The sequence below is a fragment of the Pelobates fuscus genome, chromosome 2, assembly GCF_036172605.1.
Source record: "Pelobates fuscus isolate aPelFus1 chromosome 2, aPelFus1.pri, whole genome shotgun sequence".
In the NCBI taxonomy this organism is placed as follows: Eukaryota; Metazoa; Chordata; class Amphibia; order Anura; family Pelobatidae; genus Pelobates; species Pelobates fuscus.
The window spans coordinates 45,012,857-45,032,352 of record NC_086318.1 but is presented as its reverse complement, the minus strand read 5'-3'; the positions used below and the strand labels follow the sequence as shown (position 1 = coordinate 45,032,352).

General features: G+C 43.2%; 1 protein-coding gene across 1 annotated transcript in view; it reads right to left on the bottom strand.

The window, feature by feature from the left end:
• HS1BP3 (HCLS1 binding protein 3) overlaps nt 1-19,496 on the bottom strand; it is a 130,531-nt gene that overhangs the window by 63,061 nt on the left and 47,974 nt on the right. The window contains exons 3-4 of the mRNA XM_063442119.1: nt 10,614-10,821; nt 6,776-6,986 (exon numbers count right to left, since the gene is read on the bottom strand). Coding sequence (XP_063298189.1) covers nt 6,776-6,986; nt 10,614-10,821 — 419 coding nt within the window. The remainder of the gene's footprint in view (nt 1-6,775; nt 6,987-10,613; nt 10,822-19,496) is intronic.

Genomic DNA, 19,496 nt, shown 5'->3' with positions numbered 1-19,496 from the left:
ATACACAACTCTTTCAAGGATCTTGGACTTATCCTGGGGTGACCATTCATCCCTATCATTCATTGTTGATTTGCGACCAGTCTCTCTTTGCTTATGGAGTTTGTCTAGGACAGGTTTAAAGTGGAAGGAACAGATCATGGAGTCCTTAATGTTTTCAACAGTCTGGGGAACCTTCTGCTTGTTTATTTGTTTCAGTTATGCATCTCAAGCCACTTTTAGACTAATCCTTTTCCAACCAGAATAACTATTTCTTTAATAATTTTGGGGAACAATAATTGAGCAAGTTGGGCTATGGGATAATTTGATTCACTCCAGTTTTCCTGACTTCACAATTAGTAGTGTTTTCACTAAACTTAGAATTGTGCAAAACAAGGCAGTTCCAAACTGTAATCCAAAATAGCGGCATTAGAGAATTGTTACAGATTTTGCTCTTGACCTAGATTTTACAATATCCAAGTCAACTGTCCACAACTCCCAAGTTGGTGAATAGACCCACCAATGAATGTTAGCATCAATGAATAAACCAAATCATCTCAAATTTTGACCTGCAAAATGTGCAGGTAATTCTCTGTACATCACCTTATCTTTGATTTTGCGGAGTTAAATCATATATCAAAACATGGGAGACGGACATCACATTCATTTCACAAACTTGAATTCACATTTTTGTTTTTATTCCGGTTAAAGAAACCTTAATCTCTTGTTTTAAAGGAGGCTGGAATGAAGACCGTAAATTTACTTTTAACACCCCAGGGCTAAGTTTCTCACTGTCTGAGTCAATGCAGACTATATTTTGAGACTCACGCAAGCTGCCATGAGTTTGATGATGACACTATCAGGGCTATACTTTCCTGTACTTGATAGATCAGACAGAGGAAGAAAGCCAAAGCAATAGGAGGAGATCGTAGGGAATGGCAATGCTGAAAAACAAAATAGCTGATTTAATAATTCACTATCTCAACAGCGTTGCTACTACTTCAAGATGTTTTAGTGATCGATATATTACCATTGAAGTAAGCCACTGAATATTTTTGTGACTAACTGGGATATTCGAAGTAGCACATCTTCATTGGAGCAAAGCAAAAATACAGAATCTTTATTTCTCTGCCATCACCCAAATTTGAAAATATTAAAGTTATATTTAACTTTATAGATGAAGGAACAAGCCTCATGATGTTTAAATAGGATAGAAGCATAACAAAATATAATACAAACACACAACTGTCAAGGCAAACCGTCACATCTCTGGAAACTACACAATTGATTAAAACATAAAAAATTTACCTATAACTTGCATTAACCTTCTTTTCATGTGATTGCCCATTTACTTTAAACTTTATTTCAAATGATGAGGCTTTTAAGTTATTAAATCCAGTTTGTTTCAGGCCTAGCCAGCACACACATTGCAAATAAATAGAAGGAACAAAATTTGTTTCTCTTTTCATCTGTGTCTACGCTGCCTTTCAAATACGAAGGCCAGAGCTTGTAACAGAAACAGACAGGGAGCCAAGATGGAGGTGGCAAGTAGCAGGATAAAGAAGTGTGAATTTCAATTTGATAATTAAACTTACAGGGTTATTCATTGGAAACTGAATTTTGTCCGGATGGACAAATCCGGTGCAAATGACAGAATTATGACAGCAATGGTAATTATTATGTTCATTAAAGCCAAATACAGTCGGAATTAGGGTGAGTCGAGCAAATCTGCAGCAATCGTCTGGATGCATTCGATGTCTGGATTAAAATCAGTGCTTTTTATACATAGTACAAGATTCAGAAGATTTACAAGCACCAATATTGACCAAAATCTGAACTGAATGCCTCCAGCAAGACGCACATTCGCAAATCAGCATTCACTTGCTTTTTCCAAATTAAGGACTACTTCAAGTGGGAACGTTCCCAAAGCAAATGTCAAGAGAAGTGAGACTTAACTGCCAAAGGGCTCTGATTGGGTGGGGAACATTAGGATACACTGGTGGGGGCACTATGCCTCCTCCCTTGTTACTTTGCAGGTCCCATCCCCATGAGAAGGGACCTTTCTAGTTTGGACTGGCTCACTCCCGGCGGAGCTGCAGACTGAGGCTAGATCTCTGTTAGGGCAGACTGACAGGAGGGGCCTCACACCTCCTGTGTCGGGTCCCGACATGTTAGTCTGCCCTAAGGCAGTGCAGCACAGAGGTGTGATTAGGGTGTACCCAGGCACACACGGCACACCCCGTGCGCACGCCTATGAATTTTATATATAAACACATAAGAGAAACCCATCCCTATCATCATGTGAGGACCACAGTGACGTACTCCCACCAATTACCGTATATACTCGAGTATAAGCCGACCCGAATATAAGCCGAGGCCCCTAATTTTATCCCCAAAAAATGGGAAAATTTATTGACTCGAGTATAAGACTAGGGTGGGAAATGCAGCAGCTACTGGTAAATTTCTAAATAAAATTAGATCCTAAAAAAAATATATTAATTGAATATTTATTTACAGTGTGTGTATAATGAATGCAGTGTGTGCGTATGTGTGTGTGTATATGAGTGCAGCGTGTGTGTATGAGTGCAGCGTGTGTGTATGAGTGCAATGTGTGTGTGCATGAATGCAGTGTGTGTGTGCATGAATGCAGTGTGTGTGTGCATGAATGCAGTGTGTGCAGGGCCGGTGCAAGGATATTTGCCGCCGTAGGCAAAAAAAATGTTGCCGCCCCCTCCCCCCCCCATATGTCCTGACTTCCCCTCCTCCTCCCTCAGTGGTCCTTACCTCCCCACCCCCGTGTTCCTTCACCCCCCCCCCCAGTGGTCCTGACTCACCCCTCCCCTAGTGGTCCTTACCCTCCCCTCCCCTAGTGGTCCTTACCCTCCCCTCCCCTAGTGGTCCTTACTTCCCCCTCCCCTCCCATAGTGGTCCTTATCCCACCCCCTCCCTCTCATAGTGGTCCTTATCCCCCTTCCCTCCCATAGTGGTCCTTATACCCCCCCCCTCCCATAGTGGTCCTTATCCCCCTTTTTTTTGTTATTATTAATTTTTTTTATTATTATTAATTTTGTATTATTATTTCGTATTTTATTTATATTTTTTTTTTTCGTCCCCCCTCCCTGCTTGATACATGGCAGGGAGGGGGGCTCTCCTTCCCTGGTGGTCCAGTGGCAGTTCAGTGGGGGGGAGAGGGGGGCTGGCAGAGCTGTACTTACCTGTTCTGCAGCTCCTGTCAGCTCTCTCCTCCTCTGCGCCGTCCGTTCTGCTCTTCTGTCAGCTCCCAGTGTAAATCTCGCGAGAGCCGCGGCTCTCGCGAGATTTACACTGGGAGCTGACCGAGGTGCTGACCGGACGGCGCAGAGGAGGAGAGAGCTGACAGGAGCTGCAGAACAGGTAAGTACAGCTCTGCCAGCCCCCCTCTCCCCCCAGTCTGTATTATGGCAATGCAAATTGCCATAATACAGACCTTGACTCGAGTATAAGCCGAGTTGGGGTTTTTCAGCCCAAAAAATGGGCTGAAAAACTCGGCTTATACTCGAGTATATACGGTATTTTTGGTCCCTAGTCGTGGAAAAATGTATCTTCATACATGGTAACACACACTGTGTAGAAATGAAAGCTTTCAGAACCATGTGACTGGTACAATTTTATATATAAAATATCAGTAAAATATAAAGACTATGTTTAAATTAAATTCTCTCCATAATGTCAAACTACTTGATAGCACTATTCCTATATACAAAAAACAAACAAATCTAGCCCCTTGTAGTGCATATAATTACATTGCAGCTAAAGTGTATATGAAATATTTATTCCTTTTAGAAGTGTACCTTTCATTTGATTATTATTCACCCTGTTCCCTTTAAGCCAAGTTAATGTAGTATATAGCAGCTGTAATATCTCCAGGGCTGCACCTTTTCTGTGGAACTCCCTTCCCTTCCCTTCACCCAGTCTCCATGCCTTCAAAAATCTTTGAAAAAACACACTTCTTAAAGAAAGCATATCTATTAAACGGTTAGTGGATTTTTACTTTTTTTAGTCAGTACCCAAAATGTGTAAAAAAATAAATAAAAAAAATTAGCACTTTTTAAAAATTAATTTAAAAAAATAATAATAAATTAATTAAAAAAACCACAGGGTCCTGCAAATATTTAAACACAATCTAATTAACTAGATGGCAGTCTTGCTTTAACCCTTGATTGTCAGTGCATTTGTCTGCTTTTGCAAAAGAGATTTTGCTGTGGGATATCAGTGAGAATCTGCGGCACTGTGATAAGTTAAAGGGAATTAGCGAATATCTATTCCATGGTTCATTGTTAATATAGCAATGAAAGTATTAGGTGTTCGTGGAATATGTGGGTACTTTATAAAGAAAGTTATAATAACAACAACAACAACACACTAATTACAGCTTCCACATAGCGATCAGATAATTATCCTTGTCATAATAGTAATTAAGTATCATTATGGTAACTCTTAGAGTTTGTCTTTCCAAGTATTGCAAAGTGTTACAGTGCCCTCATGTGGAAGTAATAAGTGTTACTTAATTCCCTACCTTAAGTTATGCAACATTTCTTGCAGTTACAGTGTGCATTGCAAATAAAGGGTTACAGCTCCCTCATGTGGCAATACTGAATGAAGCACTGGAAAAGTAGAGAAATAATTCCAATTATATGCCAAAACACCCCATTCAGAGCTATTAAAAACTTTTATTTATTTATTAATTATTAAAGGGAAACTCCAGTGCCAGGAAAACATTCTGTTTTCCTGGCACTGCAGGCCCCCTCTCCTTCCCACCTCCCCGGTTGCTGAAGGGGTGAAAACCTCTTCAGTGACTTACCAGAGGCAGCAACATGTCCCACATCGCTGCTTCTCCCGCCGCCGCTCCTCCTCTGCATTACATCGGCAGGTGGGCAAGACTGATCCCGCCCACCGGCCGGGGAGACCTAATGCGCATGCGCGGCATTGCCGCGCATTAGAGCTCCCCATAGGTAAGCATTGGAAATGCTTTTTAATGCTTCCTATGGGGAATTGAGCGACGCTGGAGGTCCTCACACAGCGTGGGGACGTCCAGCAATGCTCTAGCACAGGTTTTCTGTGCTATGAAGGAGGAAGTGCCCTCTAGTGGCTGTCTAGTAGACAGCCACTAGAGGTGGAGTTAACCCTGCAAGGTAATTATTGCAGTTTATGAAAACTGCAATAATTACAGTTGCAGGGTTAAGAGTAGTGGGAGTTGGCACCCAGACCACTCCAATGGGCAGAAGTGGTCTGGGTGCCTGGAGTGTCCCTTTAACACAATATTTCAATGCCACATTTATCAAAGTATTGTAACTACTACGAAAGAGAAGAATATTTCAAGAATATAATTCTAAAATGAAAAAAATGCAAATAAAAATTTGTGAGTGTCTCACTAGGATTGGAAATATCATATTTGGCTTCCTGTTGGTTATGATGATACTTCTCAACCATTAAAACATCTCCAAAATATATGCATTTGTCAGTTAAAGGAATACTATAGTCACCAAAATAACTTTAGCTTAGTGAAGCAGTTTTGGTGTATAGGTCAGGCCCCTACAGTCTCACTGCTCAATTCTCTGCCATTTCGTAGTTAAATCACTTTGTTTATGCAACCCTCCTTTACACAGCGTTCCTAAACACTTCCTGTAAAGAGTCATCTAATGTTTACACTTCCTTATTGCAAATTCTGTTTAATATGGTATGTCGTGCTTCTTATTGTTTTCTGTTAATAGTTTGTTACACCCTGCAGGAGCCTCCTGAATGTAATTAAAGTTCAATTTACAGAACCGGAGATACACACTTATAAAGTGAAACCATTTTTTCATCCAGGCTTGTTTGTATATAATTTTAGCGTTTTAGTACAGTGGTGTGTTTGTATGTAATGTTTAATTGTATGGGTGTGTTTGTATGTCCAAGGATAAAGGGGGTAGACTGGGGACAAACAAAGATCACAGAAAGCATAAATGTATTTAAATGCTGCAGGGACGGAGGGGTTACAGTGGAAATGGGGCCGGCAGACACACACACAGATATGGCTGCTTGATGCAGCAGATAGGGCAATACTATCATTGCTCTGTGGGAATCTGCAGGAGCATGCATGTTGGGTTGAGCAGCAGATGATCAGATAATAGTAGAATCAAACCCAACAAAGCTGTTCAGCCAGATAGAAATTAGATTTTTTTTCTTAAATAAATTTTTTTCTAAATAAATAAATATTATATATATATATATATATATATATATATATACACACACACACACACACACACACACACACACACAACACACACAAATCATTACATTTCATTAAATGTAATAAAAGTAAAAATTTGCTGACAATTGTCCTTTAAAAAAATGATGGTCTATATTGTCCTCACAAAATAATCCTTAAGAATAAGAACCCTATTCCGAAATGGAATGTCCAACTCATTTAGCAACAGCGGGATGTGAAGAACTACTGAGAGTAAACAGGTAGTCAATCTGCTTCAGTTAAAATATTTTGTTTATATTTTACTACTTTTAATGCCCCTGCAGCTCTTCGCTGACCCCCCTATAGGCTTCCTAACGAGGCCAGGCTGCATGGCTGTATCATAGCTACATAGACTGAAAAGAGACATGTGTCCATCAAAGTCAGCTTTTTCTCATTTATTGAAAAAAGTAAAATACAAAGATTAAGCATTACACATGGATTTTTTTTCACACCAGATAGATACTACAACGAGACACCTAAATTTTAAAAATAAATTATTTACAGTCAGGTGTTATAACGAGTTTCACTCACTTGATAATCCCCAGAGGATCAAAATCGACTTCTTCCTCCTCCTCTTCATCCTCCTCTTGCTGGGCTGCAACTGGTTTGCTTTGTTTCGTGGCCTCGATGCTCAACAGAGCTTCAACAGAGGATTCTTCTTTTTTAAAGAAATCGCCATCTTCAAACTGAGGAGTATGATGCTTTTCACCCATTAAGTTGTCAAAGTCAGTGGGTCTCATACCTGTAGAGTAATCACAAGATTCAAAAGACTGATTAATGGCAATACTATTACCCTTCGTTTTAGAAACCATATGCCATTCCTGCACATTATATTATATATCTTTGTAAGAACACCAGGGCACAGTGCGATCCCTATTACCTTCCTTTCATGGCAGCACTGAGATGAAGTGATATCAGCTCACTTTCTCCTGACACGAGAAGGCAACTGCACAGGAGGGAAGAGAGAACCCTGTACAACCCTGTACAGATCACTGTGTTTATAACGGTGGACCTGTGAGTGTGAGAATGTGAGCATGTATGAAGGTGTGAGCTGTGAATGTATGCTTCTGTGTGAGTGCCGTGTCTGCATGATTGCCCAGGAACTGTATAGGAAAAAAAAATGCATACCACCCCCTGACCCCCTACACACACACTCCACAGTAAACCTACTGTCACGAAATGCATTTTTCCCTAAATAGTTTAAAAATGAGCTTAAGAATTACCTTTTATAATCTTTACTTTGATCAAAAATACACACTCACTGACAGACAGACACATACACACTCACTTACAAAACACACACTCACTAACAGACACCAAGCAGACTCACTAACAGACGCACACAAACTAACACACTCAGTAACTGACACACACACACTAACACACACTTTTTTAAATTTAATCCCCGAGCCTCCTTACCTTAGGGAGAGCTGAGGGGATTCCCTGGGGTCCAGTGGTGTCACCGGGCTGTCTGGCTGGCGGGCGCGCGAGGGAGCACCCTGCCCTGAGTGCTTCCTCTTCAGCTCCCTTGCGCGCTGCGTACTGATGCCAGAGCTGGATGAGGACGTCATCTTCCGGCTCCGGTATTAGTCCGATGCGCGAGGGAGCTGGGCAGAGAGCACTCAGGGGAGAGTGCTCCCTTGCACGCCCGCCAGCCCGCACAGTGACAGCAGGGCCAGCACTGGCCTACATACCGGGTCGCAGGGCGGCCGGGCCCCCTGGTGGGCCGGCCCGGTCGCAGCCGCGACCCCTGCCACCCCGGTATGTACGCCAATGACCTGAGGAACTAGGCTTTATTTTTCCTACCCTTCCCTTCCCTCTTCCCCCCCTCTAGTTTACTACACAGGTATGTTTTTTGGGAGGAAGGCGGGGGGTTTCGAGCTTATACTGACGGTACTGATCCGTCTGGGGAAATTTCCCGCCCCTCTCTGTGAGGCTTTCCTGCCAGTTAGGCGTTGGCGCGCAACACGTATTCGGGCCGTTTCATCCGACCGAAAGCATACATTACGTTAATTCTTTCGTGAATTTCCCTCCTTCGTGTGCGCTGATTTTTTTCATGAAAGCACTTTCAGCGTTCGCTTATCACCCACACTCTACTTACCAAATGCGAACAGTCAAACGCATTCTGTGGATTATTTCCCATTGGGTTCGGATCTTCTCCGCAAACGTTTTTTTTATAAACAAGTGCATTCACGGTTTTATGTTGTTTACGTATTTTTTTTTCTCTATTTCGTTTGCGGGCTTTTCCCCACGAACCCTATTGCAGATTTGAGGGCTTTTCAATGGCCATCTTGCAAAAAACTCCAATACGCACTCAGACATTTTAAACCCTGAGTGTGTATTGGAGTTTTCTACTGTGTGGATGTACTCACCCAGTGCTGTGATAAATTGAGTGATTTCTTCTGCTATCTGCCTTTCATTTACTGCCTGTCTCAGGGACCTGCTATAGGTGAGTGCAAACTTTAGGAGGGGTTAGCCGGTCAGGTTTCTTACATAGTGCTCCGGATTGGCATGACCCTCCTTTTTACTGGCGCTGCTGACTGAGCTATTCATGCTTCTTTATTTCTGGGTAAGCCCCTTGTCTGCCTATAAGTGGGCCACATATATTATAGGCCATTATAACCACTGGTGGTCCCTGCTGACTATTTACCACAACGTGCCTATCCACCTCACAGTTCACTGTTAATTGGGTTAACCCCAAAAGGAGTCATATTACTATGGAAGAGTCCCAAATGCCATCAGACCTGCAGGGCTTATTAATGCGGCAGTGGCTGCTTTGGGTGAAAATGCCTTAGCCATGGCGATGCCAGTTATCCAAGACCCACCACTCCAAGTCTCTCCCCAAGCTCTCTCAACATGAGAAGAGAGAGATATAGGATGATTCTGACTCATCCTCCAAGGAACAATCAAGCCTGGCAAAACGCCACTGCAAAGGGCGAAGGGTCCAAACAGAAGCCTAACAATGGCAAAGCACCCCTGAAAAAGGGCAAACAGGTACAATCCCTGCCTCAGAGATTATACAAAGCTTCCTCGGATGAGGAGCATGACCTCTTTGTTGGTCCTGGATGAATGGCAGGCCGAGCAGTCTCAGTCGGATGACAAGACATGGGGTCACAACTCCATTCAAGAGACATTCTTTGGTGAGCCCCAGTAACAAGAGGATGCAGACAAGGCGGAGGCCTCAAAACAGCTACATAGTGAGCGTTTCTATGATGCCACAGGTCAAGGGATGTGCGACCCGAGGAATATTGGCTATTCGCGTTAGGATTGGACACCACCACCTCATCTCACAGGGAAAATTGTTCAGCAAACCTTTTACGAAGGAGCTGAACAAGCACATTAACATGCTCTAACATATGACCAGTGGCATACCTGCAGCCGGGGTGCCCGCTGGCCATGGGCTGCAGCCCCAACCCAGGTGGAACAACCGCCAGGTCCACATTGGGTTCCTTCAGCATGCGGTTAGGGCCACTCAATGCTATGTATGTCCAGGGGCCCGGATAGCAGTGCGACCGGGCCCCCTGTGAAGCTGTCACCTTTCACCATGCCACACTCCCCTTATCACATTAACCCCTTCAATTTTGTCATACTCATCCCCCCAACCATGCCACATTTACCCTGTGAGGCATGAATGAGATACATGGAGGGTCTAGGGGTGTAAAGGTAACACATGGAGGTGGGGGTGAGGAGTGAGATGTAGAGGGGGGGGGCCCCGAGGGCAATTTTTGCCCCGGGACCCCGTGGTTTCTAGCTACACAGTCATATGCATATGACATTTTCTTTAAAGGGACGCTATAGTCACCAGAACAACTACAGCGTATTGTATTTGTTCTGGTGAGTATAATCATTCCTTTCAGGCTTTTTGCAGTAAACACTGTCTTGTCAGAGAAAATGCAGTGTTTACATTACAGCCTTGGAATAACTCCACTGGCCACTCCTCAGATAGCTACTAGAGGTGCTTCCTGGGGCAGTGCTGCACAGTGTGACTGACATTGAGTGTCTCCACCCTCTGCATGGAAACACTGAACTGACCTCATAGATTAAATGCATCTCTACGAGGAGATGCTGATTGGCTAGGGCTGTGTTTGACTTGTGCTGGCATTGCCCCTGATCTGCCGCCTTGAAAGTCTCAGAGTAGGAGTCTGTCTTTTTAATGTAAACACTGCCTTTTAAGAAGTAGATTACACTGTGAAATTAACAGGTTAGCAACCAGTCATTGCAGAGACATTGTCAAAAGATGCCACAAACAAACTGCTGGCAATCATAGTCTAGTGTACAGAGCTCCCAGCACAGAGCTCCCCAGTTAGTCTTAGCCCTGACTGCTTCCGAAAGCTTGGCATTGGCTTATCCCTGTCAAATGAACATTTACCTAGAAACTCCAGTAGCTCCGGGCAGGCCGCCAATTCTTTCTCCTTAGCGATTGCTTTGACAATGTCATTGAATGCCGCTCTGCGATCACGAATATCACTTTCACCCACAAATAAAACTTTTCTTGGGAAGGGTGGCAGGGAGAGTTTGGGATAGTGAGCATTAATCTTATAGTAGAAGTCGTCAATCTCACTATATTTCCGAAACACCTGGAGGAAAAACAAAATAACTTAGATAATCTTAGCATATTTTTTCAAACACCTGGGATAAAAAATGAAAAGAAAATGTCCATTTATACTTACAGGTATATTAGTTATCACGGTAGTAAAGACATGTGCTGTTCTAGTTTTACTGTAGCTAGTGATTTTCTGGTAGATATGTCTAACTCATTTCTTAACCCATTAGTAGGTAAATACTCTGCGTTCTTTGTAACTGGATACATTGCACAAAACAATGTAACAAAGAGAGGAACAACACAGGACTACTTTAACTACAACTTAGATTTGCATAATCCGCACGATATTGTGACTCAATGGACAAAATACTGCGCCTCAAAGATGCAAGAGCACAAACAGACAGACATGTGACCTTGTACGGAATCTTTACTCCCAGACTGGAAGGAGATGCAGGGACATAGCTGTAGATAAGATCTACGTATATATATCTGGTGAAATCACAGCTCGGTGCTTGACTTCTTGTCTCTGTCAGTATTATTTTGTATGTAACCAAGCAGGTTACACTCACCTGCACATGCACAAATTATATGACTTCAAAGCTGGCAGAATTTAATAATCTGTTGTGTGGTTTTGCGCGTGTGTGTGTTTTTCTTTTGTTTTTTTTTCCTTCTAATAACTCTGCTGTGCAAGGTTAAATAGGGCTCTGGAATGAGGCACCTGTGAAAGGGAGGGGTGCTAAACCAGGGAGTTGGCCTGGACTTCTAAATATATTTATATAGGAAACCAAGAGAGCTGCACTCACCTGAACATGCATACATTATAAGACTTCTACTGGGGCCAATTCATGCAACATCCAGGATCCAGCACACTCGTTCACTCACTAAACAGCAATTTCAAAACTCACAGAATGTAATAGTTTTTTTTCTCATTTAAAACAACACATGACAAACAAAAATAATGGGGATTTAGTCCAGATTAAGACTAACCAGGGCCCTGTGCAGGATGCCAGATTGGGGCATTGTGTGTGTGTAGGAAGTCCTACAGCCTGTGTGTGCTGGTTGAGTGTTGTGAATGTGTGGTGTCTGAACTTCATATTTGGAGGAGTCTGTGTAGCTTATGAGTGTGTGTGGTGTTCCAGTGGAGTGCATTCTGCATAGGATCCATACTGGTTCTGTAGGGGAGCTATGTGGTGTGCACCTGTATCCTGTGCAGATCACTATAAGAGCTTCCTCGAATTACTGGCGTACATAGCGTGTTGGCTTCGGCACTCTGAGTCACTGAGGAACACCGAAAACAGTGTATATGAGTGTATTGCAGAACATTATGAATAAACTTACCATGTACATGAAGATATCTCAGTGCTCCTCAGTAGCATGTGTTGTAGCATGTGTTGTGTTTACAGAGGGCTGTGTGTTGTTAATGAGTGTGGGGTGTTCGTGTAATAAGCTGAATGTGATGCATTTGAGGTTGGCTGACTGTAATTGTGTTTGGTGGCTGAGTATGATTGGAATGATGGCAGGTTAAGGAGGGATGGATTGGAGTAATAGAAAGACAAGGAGAGGAGTTTGGAGTCATGGGAGGAAGGAAAATAGAGACGGAAGAGTAGGGATGGCTGGGAGCAATGGGAGAATAGGAAAGTAGTAAGGGATGGATTGGGGTAATGGGAGGAAGAGATTAGAGTATAAGGGGGGATGGTAGCAACGGCATGGGTGTAATGGGAGTGAGGGGGATAATAAGGGGTTGGTCTGAGTGATGGGAGGACATGAAGAGAGGGATGGGAGACAATGTTGTTATGATAGGAAGGAGATGATGGGAGTGAAGGGGGATTATGGTAGCCCTACCTCTTACAAGAAACAGGTGTTAACGATTCCAAGTGAGATGATAAAGAGGAAGTAATGTCACATGCCTCGCCCACTACACTCTCCTCTCACTAGGAGGAAACTGCTGGCCTGCACTATACCACCATCAGTAGAGGGGATTAATCGGGGTGGGCCTGGGGCAGCATCTAACCTGGGGGGGGGGGGTACAGAACCATGTAGATATTTGGCCTCAAAGTCAGAGTTAAAGCTCCAGGCTAAGATACACCTGGCCCTAGCCAAGCACCTGTTCTGCTTTATGGGTAATCTGGCTCTGGATTTAGTTACATTATATGATCATACATTGTATAAGCATGCCACAACGTCAATGTACCCCATTCTTAGCAGATCCTACTCTAGCAACCTAATACAGGCATACCCCACTTTTAAGTACACAATGGGAGCAGAGCATGTATGTAAAATGAAAATGTACTTAAAGTGAAGCAATACCTTTTTTTCACTTCCCAATGCATGTACTGCATTGCAATTGTAATTTACAGGCATAACTGGTACTGCAACTACAGATTTCCAGTGATTTTTATTTCCAGTGATTTATTTAGTGATTTCCAGTGAACTTTTATTCAGTTAAAACAAACCGTAAAAAAAAAAATCTCATTCCAGATTGTACCATTTATCTTTAATGTTTTACTCATCTGACAACCTTAAACTGGGAGGAAAGGTAAAATAAACCTGCCCACTGGGCCATTTTCTGCCAATACAGTGCCAATTTGTATTTTTTAGAAGCTTAGTTGCACACTTTGTTAAGAAACACCTCCTCATTACTTTAAGCATTTATGGTTTAACTTTGAATCCTCAGAATTATGGCTAATGCAGCTAAGCTGCTACGTAATAGTTATAGAAAATGGCAGGGTAAACCCTTTCACTGGATGGCAGCTGATTGCAGAATATGGACAATGTATGGGCAGAATAAAAAATAAATAAATATATATATATATATATCTTCAGCTAGGAGTAGGCATTATAAATTTGAGATAATTAACCTGTGCCATGTCAGAAGGTTTGAAAAATTCTTGCCCCAATGGCACTGAACTGAGCTGCTCCGGGCGAGAATAGAACCTTCCATTTCCTGTTCACTCGCAAACAGAAGAGGCGCAGGAATGTCTGTACTCACGAGGCACCTTTAAGTACACTCACGAGTGTATGTAAAGTAAGTGTATGTAAAGCAGGGTATGCCTGTACCTGCTATGAGATTAATTCACTTACTTGGGGAATCCTTCCTCCTGGGGCTCTCTGCAGGTCAACATCAAATAGGACCCTGTATGATCATATACTGTGACTAAACCCTCATTATTTTGCCTAACTTAGGTATTTAAAAAAAAACCAAAAAAAAAAACTATTCCATTCTGTGAGCTTTGAAATTGCTTTGTAGTGAATTAGTACATGTGCTGGATCTTCTACGTTGTATGAAAAGGCCTCAGCAGCACCCTTATAACGTATCCATGTTCAGGTGAGTGCAACCCTATTGTTTTCATATATATTAAGGCATTTGAATGTCAATGAAAAACTTTCAACTTTTCTCAATGTCAGAAAAAAGGTTTTCACTATGTTGTTTTAAATAGCTCCAAAATAGGCTGTGATACAATGTTTCTTAATTGTGACTTGTGTGTGTGTGTGTGTGTGTAACATTTTTGATTTCTGACATAACATGTTTGATAGATTAGGGCCAGCAAGGGAATTCCTCTGCTGACATCAACAGAGGGAATCTTTCTTACACTATTTATAGGATTAGACTTGAGATGAGGACTAAAGGAACACAAACATGTAAAACCACCATTAGGGTGGCTTGCTCCCCCCCTTAATCCCCTTAGAAGGGGTTTTCAGCGACGTGCGGGTCTGGTGTCGCCCCTCCGGCGCTGGCCCCACCCCGATCCACGTACTTGGTGAAATCATCAGAATTCACGATTTTTAGCCAACCCAATGCATTCCCTATGGGAAAGAATTGCATTGGCTGAAATCAGCAAAGTGGCGGGATGGGACAGGGCCAACCGCCGGTTTGGCCAATCTGCACCCAATCTTGCACAGTGTGGAGCCGATGAACGGCAGTGCGGCACTGTGCAGCACTGACCCAGGAAACGCCTCCAGTGGACATCTGAGAAGTGGCCACTGGAGGTATCCCTAGGGGGCAATGTAAACACAGCCTTTTATCTTAAAAGGGGATGATTATACTCACCAGAACAAATACATTATGCTGTAGTTCTTCTGGTGACTATAGTGTCCCGTTTAGGATAAAATTAGAGTAAAGCAGAGAATTGGGGTATGGGTTAGAATGAAGGTCAGATTTATTATTAGATTTGGGGTGAGATTTGGGATTAGGATTTGGTTTAGAAGTAGGGATTGGTTAAGGATTTAGACTGGGATTAACACTGTTACTTTGCAAATGTATACATATGAGGTACTCACGAGATGTTGCGGAGTACAGTTAAGATAATTGTATTACAAAGGAAAACATAGGATTAAAGAAAAAGCATAATACAATGTGTATGTCAAAATTGAAAGATAAAAAAAGGATAATACGGGGGGGGGGGGCGGGGCCTGACTAGCAAACAGGGCAGACGTGCTCTGAACTAGCTCCTGGGCACCGAGCACAAACACGTTGAATAAAGCTGGCTAACCTGCGCTCATCCTCCTACAAGAGGGTCCACTGGACTGGGGAAACCGTCCCGAACCCAGAGACACCAAACTCAATGTCCGGGTTGACCGGGAACCGCATCGGCAGACTAGGGCCTACTGAGGGAGGCGGCGGAGAAAGGTGGCCGCTTTCCCGCCAGACGCACGAAGCAAACAGTGAACTAGGTGCACAACCTTCCCCCCCCCCCCCTATGGCCCGGTGGGGGACATCCCGGTCCCCGCCAGCCGGAGAGCCCCGCGCCCGGCACCCTCTACATGAGCCCGCAACATTTCCTGACAAAACGGGGGAAAGGGCCTCCAAAATGGCGGCAGCTGGTCACTCAGCTCGGCGAGCCAGAAAGAGACCAACCAGGTCGGACTCTACCACACTGCCCGCGCCGGGAGAGCTGATCCTCACGCAACCATGGGGAGCAAAAGCTAAATCAAACCTACAAACACGCAGCTCCACCGTAATGGCAGAGGAAACGGAGCTCCCGCACTTCAGCGACATACTCACCCGACTGGACAGACACTTTCAAGTGTTTTGGCTGAAACTGCGGAGCAAATTGTGTCCACCCACACCACCACAGCGTTTGAAAGATATGCAGTATCCCTGTATGACCAAGCCGGCACGGCCACGGGAAACAGACCGGAGGGGTGGGAGCCGTGGGGCACGGGGGACCTCCTCGGGCCCAACGAAACCACAAAAGCCTGTGCCACCTACTACTGGCCTACCCAGGCCGAAGGCCAACCGGGGTGCTACCTCGAGACATCACCCACACTGGAGGAGGGTTCGCCGCCGCACTCAGCGGCCGACCACCAGGACCCCCCACCACTCCAACAGGGAGAGAGGTTCGGCCCCTCGTGAAAGCCGGACCTGTGGATCTAAAATGTCGGCCCTCCTGACAGCCTGGGGCGGAGGGGAGGACTTACCTTGCCTACGCCGAGCCGCCAACTCCGGTCCCAACCCAGACCCCTACGACATCCACCGCAAGCAGGAGACTACCGCACCAAGACCCAAGAGACCTGCCCGGCGGACAAAGCACGACCCTGACCACACGCTTCTCGGGGAATGTACCCTGACACTAGCAGGCATCGGGTGAACTGAATCCTCACGAAATGGGACTTACTACAGGTTACCGATCTCTCGCCTTCCATCTCTACACAGTGTCTGCAGACATAGTACTCTACCAGTTTTTCCCCTCCCCGGGGCCAATAACCTCAATAAGCATTAATGTTTTACGTTGCAGCTGCATATTGTGTGAATTTATCTATGTGGATTTAAAATGTGATTTTGTTTAACTCACATGCCAGCTACCTTAGCATGACTTACCTGCACTTAATGTTGAGCTGCTTACGATCTGTTCCTATCGTTCTACTACATTATCAATAACTGGTTACCTTAACTATAAAACGTGATGTTGTATAACCGTTAACACACAATAGACCTTCAGATACCTATTGTTGGTAGCGATGACTAATAGTAATACCTAACGTTGATAACACTATTGATAAGCTTACTTTTTACCATGGCATTTGTTTTTTGAATTGATGTGTTGCCTGTGACTTTTTGTTTTACCCTTTCGCACTATCTACTAATCTGCTTATTGTGATTCGTCTCTCTAGCAGCATCAGGCTACTCAGCTTGCCTAAGCTACTCACTGCTGGACTCCCCAGCCTGCGCAACGTAGCTACTAACATGTGAAGCTTCTATTGCTCTAAACAGCATGTTTAATCAGACATAGCTAATCACTAACACATCTATTACATAGTAACGTAAGTTTGAACAACTAACATGCACTGTTATCTATCACCTTTATAACCTGCATTAAGCTAATCCAGCTTCGTAATATTATCAAAAATCAGCCTAGACATAACTCATTGTTACACGTTAAAAATTTAAAAATGTGCAAAGTTTTTCCACTGCCTAACTGCTGTACACCTTTGTTTCATTATGCATACTCTAGCTGTTGTGGCACGGAGTGCTATATGTATATCTTCATGCACAAATAAAATACAGAATTAAAAAAAAAAAAAAAAAAGGATAATACAAACTTTGGAGGGGGGTAGGGAAATGGTTAAAAAATGAGACCTTGATAGATGTCAAAACATATCATGTGAGAGTCCCCATGGTGTCCACTTTTGCCGATGGTATGCATTTATGAAGTAACAAACATGTGAGCTACTAAAATGTCCCAAACTGCATTATAAACCATTCTTAAATTTAGCATTTTTCTAAAAATCGTCAATGTGCAGGTTATAAATTCAGTTCTGTATTTTCACAAAAACTTGACAAGGATATACGACAGGGCTCATTCTGCAATCAGGAAATATAACTGAATACAATATAGTGATTTTTATTGCAGTAGCACATATCAAGTTTACAAAATAAATAGCTAAATTGTACTGTGCATGTAAAAAAATGCGAAAATGGCTAGAATGGCTGCATAATAAGGCTCCAAATTTACCATATGGCATTCCCCGTGATTTTTGCTTTCATAAATGGTAAGCATTTTTGAAGTGATTTGGACGGTGAGACTGCTACAGTGTCACGAAATGCAGAACAGGCCCATGAAATTCATCAATTCGTATTGTAGAAACTGAGATAGTCAGTTCTCTTATTTGGCACTGTAGCTTTGCATATTTGTGCCAAATGCATACGTTGGGTCTATTGACTTGTACAAAAGAGTTTGCTGAGCATAATTTGGTTGGTTTGATCACAGTGGCACATATCAGATTTCAGAAGTGGACAGTTAAATTATAAGGAGAATTGGGAAAAAATGGGAAAAACAATATCACTGTAACGGACCGTTTCGCTTACAAGAGGATAAAACCCAATTTAGGCGATATCCCCCTTTTCCATAGACCAGCAGCTACAGCAATCACCAATCTCCCGAACTGCAAACTGTACGAATTCTGGAAACACACGAACCCTGGAATCAGCCGAACAGGAAAAGCATACAATCCGCTTACACTCCTGGCAGTCAGCATACAATCTAATTCCCCCAAAAACGAGACGACACATCGGTTTGAGGGTCAAGCAGAATCTGAGGTCCTGGCACGCCCAGCCTGTTTTTTATTACGGTTGTGCACATACAGGACACACCCAGGGGGAGGCATAAAATAACCAATCAAGTAACAGTACAACCCACACATCCCCTCCCCTCAGATAAGCAGTTAACATAATTTATTACATACAGTAAAAATACAGTTTCCACACATACTCTGTAACTTTAAAACCATACATCACATTCACATAAAAATACATATCCACAATCAATCCATTCAGGGGAACAACATATTAAAAAATGGCATGAATCAGACCAGGGGTTCAAAAGTTAGTAAAAGTATCTTTTGTTCCCCCTGGCTGGCAGTATTTTAATCTGGCTCAAACAGTAAAAGTAAAACATCCCCACAATGCATCCTGGCTTCCTCCCGTCTGCCCTGGAGATAATTGGAGAAGTAATCCAATTATCTCCCAGGTCAAAGACAAAACTCCATTACACATGTGGGGACCTAAATACAGGATTATGTTTTACAATATATAAAGTTACTTTTTATACATTAAACACAGACATGTAACATATCCCCAGATAGCTCAGGTCTGCGTGCACATTATTAGGTGAATGGCACGCAGACCACACAAATACAGTTTAATTGCCATGGAGCCAAAGTCTTTCCCATAGTCTTTCATTATATGAATAGGCTCCATGGCATAGCTATCTGGGTGTATCACTGCTCACACAGGGCAAGTACCGAATGGCCCCACTGTGTTTAAAGGGCCAGAATGAGTGACATGCACTCTGTTAGGGCCGAATACGTTTTGTAAAAGGGCCCAATCTCCTAGGGCCATAGTCCAAAGGCAAGAGGCGGGCAAGCAGCCCCCTCCAAAGACACGTGGCGAGGTCGGTTTCGCCACAATCACAATATTTGACATAAACTGAACGGCAGTTATTGGAAGAAATGGCAACATGCTAGGGCACAATATACGCCACATGTGACTAAAAATGTCTACTTTCACAAATGGTAGGACTTTGCGGTATCATTTCAACAGTCAACTGCTGTAATGCCCATAAATAAGACATACGGTTGTTTGCAAGTAATTCGCACACGAAAAAAAATAAAAATGCTTCCTGCAGGGTGCACCAGAAAGGGAGGGTCAATCAATGGAGACATCAAATGGAAGAAGAAGATAAATATCCAGGCACACCTGAGGTTTCTTCT